General features: G+C 54.1%; 2 protein-coding genes across 3 annotated transcripts in view; both read right to left on the bottom strand.

Annotated features, from left to right (window-relative positions):
* Positions 1–1,369: 1,369 nt before the first annotated feature.
* On the bottom strand, positions 1,370–5,328 carry APOC1 (apolipoprotein C-I). 2 transcript variants are annotated; one of them, XM_008586001.1, is made up of 5 exons: positions 5,203–5,328; positions 4,299–4,379; positions 4,080–4,157; positions 3,437–3,584; positions 1,370–1,551 (listed from the first exon to the last, which is right to left on the bottom strand). In XM_008586001.1, the coding sequence occupies exons 3-5, from the start codon at positions 4,135–4,137 to the stop codon at positions 1,494–1,496; spliced, it is 264 nt and encodes an 87-aa protein (XP_008584223.1). In that variant the 5' UTR covers positions 4,138–4,157; positions 4,299–4,379; positions 5,203–5,328; the 3' UTR covers positions 1,370–1,493. The 2 variants fall into 2 exon arrangements, with proteins under 2 accessions (XP_008584223.1, XP_008584224.1); XM_008586002.1 differs by lacking the exon at positions 4,299–4,379 and having other exon boundaries at positions 5,203–5,327.
* A 1,971-nt stretch (positions 5,329–7,299) lies between these two features.
* Positions 7,300–7,818, bottom strand: part of APOE (apolipoprotein E) — a 2,330-nt gene continuing 1,811 nt past the window's right edge. The window contains exon 4 of the mRNA XM_008586008.1: positions 7,300–7,811. Within this exon, the coding sequence (XP_008584230.1) occupies positions 7,449–7,811 (363 nt within the window). The 3' untranslated portion in view covers positions 7,300–7,448. The remainder of the gene's footprint in view (positions 7,812–7,818) is intronic.

The raw sequence follows: 7,818 nt of genomic DNA, 5'->3' as shown, positions 1-7,818 counted from the left end.
ATAGGGATGGCCGGTTCGCTCACTGGCTGAGCGTGGTGCTGACAACACCAAGTCAAGGGTTAAGATCCCCTTACCAGTCATCTTTTTTTTAAAAAACTGTATCTTTTAGGGCCGGCCCGTGGCTCACTCGGGAGAGTGCGGTGCTGATAACACCAAGGCCCCGGGTTCGGATCCCATATAGGGATGGCCGGTTTGCTCACTGGGTGAGCGTGGTGCTGACAACACCAAGTCAAGGGTTAAGATCCCCTTACCGGTCATCTTTAAAAAAAAAAAACTGTGTCTTTTAAAAATTTGCCTGCAGCCCATGAGGTTTTAAGTCCCAACATGGCTGCAGTCCTGCTCACTCCAACATGTTCAGCAGGGTGACTCAGGGAGGAAGAATGTGGCCCTGGAACCCTCTGCCTGGGTTCATATCCCAGCTGTACCCAGTTTTGGCTCTGTAACCTCAGGCAAGTGACTTCAGCCTTCTGTGCTTCAGTTTCTTCATCAGTAAAATAGGAGAAGTCATAGGGGTTTTGTGGGAATTCAGTGTATTAAGATAGACTTTTATTCAGACTTAGCATAATTCTTTATTTCACCAAATATTATTATTATTTTTTGTGGCTGGTTAGTACAGGTATCAAACCCTGGACCTTGATGTTCTTAGCACCATGCTAAAACCAACTGAGCTAATTGGCCAGCCTCCACCACTAAATATTATTGATCCTCTGCACCATAACCAGTTCTATGCTGGGCTATGCTTGGGGACACAGTGATGACAACAGCTCTGGCCCTGCTCTCTTAGGGCTCACAGTCCAGTGGGAGAGACAGAGCAGTCCCCAGACAGTGATGACTCAGAGTGGGTAGGACTGGGATGGAGGCATTTGACCCAGCCTAGGAGGAGGGCTTCCTGGAGGAGGGGACATCAGAGCTGAGACCTGGAGAGTGAGGATCATGTCAGTCTGTCAGGGCTCTAACCTATATCCTGCCCTTGCCCTCTTCTATATCTCCCTTCATTATCCATTAAAGTTTAATGAACACCTACTGTGTGTAGTGCTAAATCAAACCCAGTCCCTTATCTTGGACAGCCCAAACCTGGAAAGTGTAGCGCAACAACAGGCTGGGGGTTCAATCCAGTTCTCCACTTCCTGGCTATGGGACCTTGCACATGTGATTTCGCCTCTCTTGGCCTCAATGCCCTTATGGGATTAAGAGGGCTCAGCTCACAACGTTCTTGTGAAGAGTCTCTTGGGATTGTGAAGTTAAAACAGCCTCAGCTCCGGGCAAGTAGATTAGGCTCAGTACATTGGAGTCCTTGCAAGAAGTCCCTAAGGGGCAGCGCGCACCTTCTCCCACAGCCCCTGCCCCACAGTGAGGAAGCACTCAGACAGAATTTTCTATAGGATTTTTATTGGTGCAGGGGGGGCCTGGGCATCATGGAGGGAGTCCTTGACACAGGCACTGGGGTGTGGGAGATTTCAGAGCCCCCTCCTGGAGTATGGCCCTCCAGGTGTTCAGATCTCAGTTTCAAGTTTCTCCTTAATTTTCTTGAATGTTTCTGATAACCAATGCCTGTGGGGAGAGATGGGGGAAGAGGTCACTGTGTGCTGCCACCCCCCTGGATGTCCAAATTCCACCACCTACCTGACTCCCTGATGTTCCCCTTCCTGGATCTCTTCTGATAACCAATGCCTGTGGGGAGAGATGGGGGAAGAGGTCACTGTGTGCTGCCACCCCCCAGGATGTCCAAATTCCACCACCTACCTGACTCCCTGATGTTCCCCTTCCTGGATCTCCATCCCCACTGTGTGTGAGATTGGGAGGACCCCTGGGCTGGGTGGCCCAACTTCTGTGCCTCAGTTTCCCAGATGGACCAGAGCACCTTGAAGTTGAAACGCTTCACCCTGGCCTGACTTTCAATGCCTGCTATCTCTTGCTTCCAACTCTTTCTCCAAGGCTGCTCTTGCCCTAATTGTTTCTTCCTCATTCAAGGGGACTTTCCATTCTCCCTCCCTTTGCCCAGCCTGTTCTGTTCTTCTTTTTTTGGCTGGCCAGTCGGGGATCCGAATCCATGATCTTGGTGTTACCAGCATCATGTTCTCCCAAGTGATCTAACTGGCCAGCAGTCTGTTCCTCCTGCCTGGAAGGCCACCCTCTCCTTGATTATCTACAGATCTTCCTGCCTCGGGGCCCTTACACTTTGCCTTTGCAGGGGATATTCTTCCTAATTAGGCCTGGCTAGATTTTCCTAATCATTCATATCTCATTTTATTTGTGTTTGGCCAGCCAGTACAGGGATTTGAATGCTTGACCTTGGTGTTATCAGCACCACGCTTTAACCAACTAAGCTGACCGGCCAGCCCCCACATCTCAATTTGAAGTGTCACCTCCTCAGAAAAGACCCAACCGCCAGAGAAGCCCCTCCCTAGTCCTTGGTTGTCACACCCACCCTGTTTATTGTCTTCACAGTGCTCAGCTCTATCTGGACCAATCTCCTAGAAATTCCATAGGTTAGTGTCTGTCCACCCTACCCCCCACCCCTTAGAATGTCAGGTCTATGAGGCTTGGGTCTTTATCTAGTTCATCTCTCTATTATTCCCCACATTGGAACAGTTCCTGGCACTTAGTAGATGCTCAATAAGTATTTATTAAGGTACAAATGATTCTCTAGCTTGCCAAAGGGAGCACGTATTGGCATTTACAATGTGCCAGGCACCATGCAGGTCCTCTCCTTTACTTCCCTTCAGAGCCACCCATTTTACAGGTGAGGAAACTGATGCCCCTCCATCAGGATCACACAGGGTGTTGTAACACCATGGTCAAGGGATTGGATTCCTATGCTGGCTGGCAGTCAAAACACCAACAACAAAAAGATCACACAGGGAAAAAGAGATCACACAGGAAGTACGATGATCTACACTGGCCTGTGGATCCAGATCTGTCCAACTGCCAAGATTGGGTCCTTCACCACCACCCAGGACCATCTCTAAAATGTGGCCTGTTCTCTACCATTGAAACGAAAAAAAATGTGGCCTGTCACCACCACCCAGGACCATCTCTAAAATGTGGCCTGTTCTCTACCATTGAAACGAAAAAAAGTGTGGCCTGCGGCCTGTGGCTCACTTGGGAGAGTGCGGTGCTGATAACACCAAGGCCACGGGTTCGGATCCCATATAGGGATGGCCGGTTTGCGCACTGGGTGAGCATGGTGCTGACAACACCAAGTCAAGGGTTAAGATCCCCTTACCGGTCATCTTTTAAAAAAAAAAAAAAAATGTGGCCTGGATGGGAGTCAGGGAACTTACCTGTCCCCCAAGCCTGAGTGCCTTGAGAGCTAGCTATGTGACCACAGGGATGTTGTCAGTCTCTATTTTCCCAATCTGTTCATCTTGGGCTATCCTCCAGGGCTCCACCCAGACACACCCCAGTCCTCCTATGCCCCAGGAAGGGTCCTAACCGGGTCTTGTCAGCAAACTTGCTGTGTTTGATGCGCTCTATGATTTCCAGGGCCTTGTCGTGAAGGGTGTTTCCAAACTCCTTCAGCTTGTCTGGGATGCGATCCAAGGTGCTGAAGAGGTCCGGGGCTGCCTGGGTTGGGGCTGGGCCTGCCCAGAAGATGGGCGGGGATGCAAAAATTCCAGTTATTGGGAGCCCTTAAGAAGGTATTCCAGGGATGGATAAAGAGATCCTTGAATGTGATTCTTTGGGGTCATAGTGTTAGAATGGGGGAAGGGTACTGGAGTGACCAGACGGGGCTCAGGCTGCTGGGAATTGCCTTACAGCCCTGCCCCCCACCCCCCAACCACACATCCCTGCTCCTTTCAAGGTTGTAAAATCAGGACAGCCAATCCCAGAGCTGTGGGAGTCAATACATCAGCAGTCGCTAGGGCTCCCCTGGGCAGATTTGTCTCCTGCTGGACTCCTTTACAGAAACTTAAGCCCCACTGGGTAGAGTGGGGGTGGGGGTGATCAGAGGGCCAGAGGGGAATCAGGACACAGAAGGGGCCCCAGAGCTCTCAAGGATTCTCTAAGCCTGGACCCCCAGGTGGCCAGCTTCAGGATTCCAAATCTCAAACTCCCAAGTTCTGTCCCACCTTTACCTTCCAAAACCGTCAACAGAACGACCACCAGGACCGGGAGGGACAGGATGAGCCTCATGGCAGGGCTGGAGGGGCACTCTGGAGGCAGAGGCGGGGTTAGGAGCAATCAGTGGCACCCTCCTCCCTCTTCCCCCCACGGTCCCTCCATCCCCTTTCTTGAGTTCCTTGGCAGTTGCAGGAGGCAGGGCGGGGGCCCTCCCAGGGGCACTCAGCACCAACCTGGATCAGTCTCAGGACGGCTCCAACAGACAAGCTCGACAAACTCGCCTGAAAGGTCCTGAGCCTGGATCCTTTATCAGGCTGGGGAGAGGGCGGGGCAGCTTACTCTCCCTCCTCCTGAGCCTCCCCCTTGCCACCCACTTCCCTGTGGCCACCCACCTTCTCCTCTCCTGTCCCTTGTTGGTGGGGCTGGGGTCAGGTGGGACCCAGGCACATTCCTTAGGCCTAAAGCCTCTTGCTGTGGAGCAGCCTCGCCTCCCAGTCTCCCTGACTGTGGGGGTTCCTCAGCCTGCCTTAGTCCCTTTCCTCACACAAGGGAAAGCCTTCCCCTCCTCCCTGTGGCCAACTCCCGTCAGGGGTCTCTCGTTAATAACCCTGAGGGTCTCATCCCCAATTCACCCTGTGTCCCCATGCCACCTCTTCCATCCTCCTGCCCCCTTCTCAGCAAGCCTCTTCAGCTCAAACAACTCTTACTCCCTGTCTCTGGGTCTCTCAGTTTACCCTCCATGTCACCCCTCATGCTGCCTCTAATCTCTGAGTAGCCCTGGAAGCTCTCCATCCCCTTGCATCTGGGAGCTTCCCAGACCTCCCTTGATGCTCTCTGGGGTCTTAACTTTACAGTCCCCAGTCTCCCTTTTTTGGAGGGAGAGCCTCTAATCTCTGAGTAGCCCTGGAAGCTCTCCATCCCCTTGCATCTGGGAGCTTCCCAGACGTCCCTTGATGCTCTCTGGGGTCTTAACTTTACAGTCCCCAGTCTCCCTTTTTTGGAGGGAGAGTCTCTTCAACCGGTCTGAACCATAAAACCTCAGCTGCAAAGCTCCCAGTGTGTGCCCTGCCATCCCTTCCCCACTCCCTTCCCTAGCTGCCCCCAGCCCCCACGAACGTTCCATCTGCTCTTACTCACCCTCTCAGGCCCCTCCTGGCACCGAGTCCCCCCACCATCATCACATCTGTTCCCCAGGGCTGGATGTGCCTTCTCTCACTTCCCTACTTGCTACATTTGACCGTGAGTGACCTCTGGTAGCTGTGGGGAAGGGTGGCCCCCAGCCCCACACTCTAGGTTGGCTGGCCTTGTGCCCTGCCAACCATGTGTCAGCCCTGGGGTAGGCGGTATGGTTGTGAAAGGAACGGCACGACCCTGGCAGGATTGCAACATCCCTCTGGAATACAGCGTTTCCAGTCCCTGTCAGTCCTGGTGGCCCCCTTGCTTCCCAGACTGAGCCCAGTGCTCCCAGACATCCACCCAGATGTCTGCTCTCCCCCATCCCCACAAGAATAGAATAATGACTCCCTTGGCTTTCCCAATCTCATCCTCTCCTCAGCTGTAGGGATTTTTGTTTTACAGATGGGGAAACTGAGGCACAGCCAAGAACATCCAATCAGTGAGGGGCTAAAGAGAGGCTCTTTGTCACTCTCCTTTTCAGACTCTAGGCTGTTTCGCTGGATTCCTGCTGGGGTCAGCTGCTGCCCCACAGCCTCCCAGAACACCCTCCCAGCCTTTGTTCCTGAACCTCCTTCCCTAGCCCTCACTTCACCTCTAGATCTGACTTGGGCTGCAGTGAGATAGGGCCCACTTCCCTACTTAGAAGTCTTCATCCATGAAGGTTCAAAATTCAGCTCTTCAACTGAGAGATGTGGCTGATGCTGCCTCCCTCATTGACATCTGGGGAAACTGAGGCTCTGAGAGGGCACAGTCCCAACCCTGGGCATACAGTGAATCAGCAGCAGGCATGGGAGACCAGCCCCCCTGCCTCTGAGCCCACTGACACTTGCCCTCCTCAGCACTGTGGGAGTCATCTCTGGGGGAGAGGAGCCCACCTCCATATGGGTGCTCAGAGCAGTGCCAAGGAAAGCTCAGAGCTCCCAGGTGTGCAGGAGCCAAAGTGGGCAGATGGACGCAGAGGAGCACAGGCCAGGCCAGGGAGATACAAGCTCAAGCCCTGGCCTGTCCCCCGTTAGTGAGAACCCTGTTCCCCATCTCTGAGAACTGAGGGGGTGGGAGGAGAGGAAAGCGCCGGCGGCTCTCTGGCTTCCACCCTCGCCTAGAGAAGTGCCAACTCCCAACTCGCCAAGAGCCCTGGTGTAGACTGTCATAGGGGGAGCCTCTCCCTTCTCTCCCCAGCCCGGATCTGGCATCCAGTAGGCTTGTTAGAAAAGACAAGGGGTAAACAACACAGCTGTTGGAGGACTGAAGAGGAGGGTGGAGGCAGGAAAGCGCAGCCCAGAGGGAGTGAAGGGACTGCCAACTCACAGGGAGGGAGAAAGGCAGAAGGCTCCAGCGAAAGGGGACAAACCCCGATGAAGGAGGAGGAGGGGCAAAAAGAAAAAAGGGCCCTGCAAGAGAAACCGTAGGAGGGAAAGATAAAAGAGGCGGAGGAAAACAGGAAGCCAGAAAATGAAGTCCGGCTGGGAGAGCAGGGCAGAGAGAGAGGCCAGGAGAGGGAAGGAGGCAGAATCAGATAAGACTGGAGGAGAGAGAAGAAAAATACAAAAAAAAAAAAAAAAAAAAAAAAAAAAAAAAAAAAAAAAAAAAGACTAGAGAGAGGGAGCATAATGAGAGGAGAAAAAACCAAAAGTGGCTTAATAATAATGGCACTGGTCTCAGGTCATTTTTGGTTGCAATAACTGTGACACGGGTCTTAATATGGGCAAACTGAGGCTCAGGGAGGTTTGCTTTTTTGCTCAAGGTAGTCAGAGGCAACAGATTCAACCCAGGGGAGCGTTGGCCAGTCAGCTCACTCGGTTAGAAGGCGGTGTCATCACCCAGGGGTGGATTTGTTCCAGAACCCGTGTCTTAGAGATGGAATGGAAAGAAAGGCAGAAAAAGTGAGTGGTAGAGAGAAGCACAGAGGAAAAAAGTGAAAGACTGAGAAAAAGAGGGAAGCAAAATAGAAGACACGCACGCACGCAGAGGCGACAGGGAGAGCCGTGTGGCCAGTGTGGGGAAGGAAAGAGCAACTGAGGCTGCGCTGTGAGGAATCACACCCGGAGGCCCAACAGCTGCTGTGCAGCTTGAGGAATCTTTATTAATCTAGGGCCCATCGGAGGAGGACCAGAGGACCGCGGGGAGGGGACAGGGCCTCCTGCTGTCTGAGGGGAGGCAGGGGGCTGGGGCAGGAGTGAGGCGGGCCAGGCGGCAGGCCTGGGCCCTCAGTGATTCTCGGTGGGCACAGGGATGGAGCTGGTGCCCACGGCGGCCTGCACCTTCTCCAGCAGCCCGGCCCACTGGCGCTGCATGTCTTCCACCAGGGGCTCGAACCAGCTCTTGAGGCGAGCCTGGAAGGCCTCGGCCTGCAGGCGCATCTGGTCGGCCTGTTCCTCCACCTTGGCGCGCACCTCCTCCAACTGCTCGCGCACCTCCTCCAGGCGGTCGCGGCCCTGGCTGCCCATCTCCTCGAAATGCCCGCGCAGCCGCTCGCCCCAGGCCTGGGCCCGCTCCCGCAGGGGCTGGCCGGCCACGGTGCCCACGGAGGCGGCCCGCAAGCGGCCCTGCTCCATCAACGGCCCGAGGCGCTCGCGG

The sequence above is a fragment of the Galeopterus variegatus genome, unplaced genomic scaffold (assembly GCF_000696425.1).
Source record: "Galeopterus variegatus unplaced genomic scaffold, G_variegatus-3.0.2 Scaffold3796, whole genome shotgun sequence".
Lineage (NCBI taxonomy): Eukaryota > Metazoa > Chordata > Mammalia > Dermoptera > Cynocephalidae > Galeopterus > Galeopterus variegatus.
The sequence above is the reverse complement of the archived record's forward strand: the minus strand, read 5'-3'. Positions and strand labels throughout refer to the sequence as shown.

Bases quoted from the DNA above. Each gene is read 5' to 3' on its own strand.
- APOC1 (XM_008586001.1), bottom strand. From the start codon at position 4,137: ATGAGGCTCATCCTGTCCCTCCCGGTCCTGGTGGTCGTTCTGTTGACG. The intron at 3,585-4,079 runs GTAAAGGTGGGA...TCTTCTGGGCAG, and splicing joins TCTGTTGACGGTTTTGGAAG to GCCCAGCCCCAACCCAGGCA. The intron at 1,552-3,436 runs GTTAGGACCCTT...CTCTCCCCACAG, and splicing joins AAGTTTGCTGACAAGACCCG to GCATTGGTTATCAGAAACAT.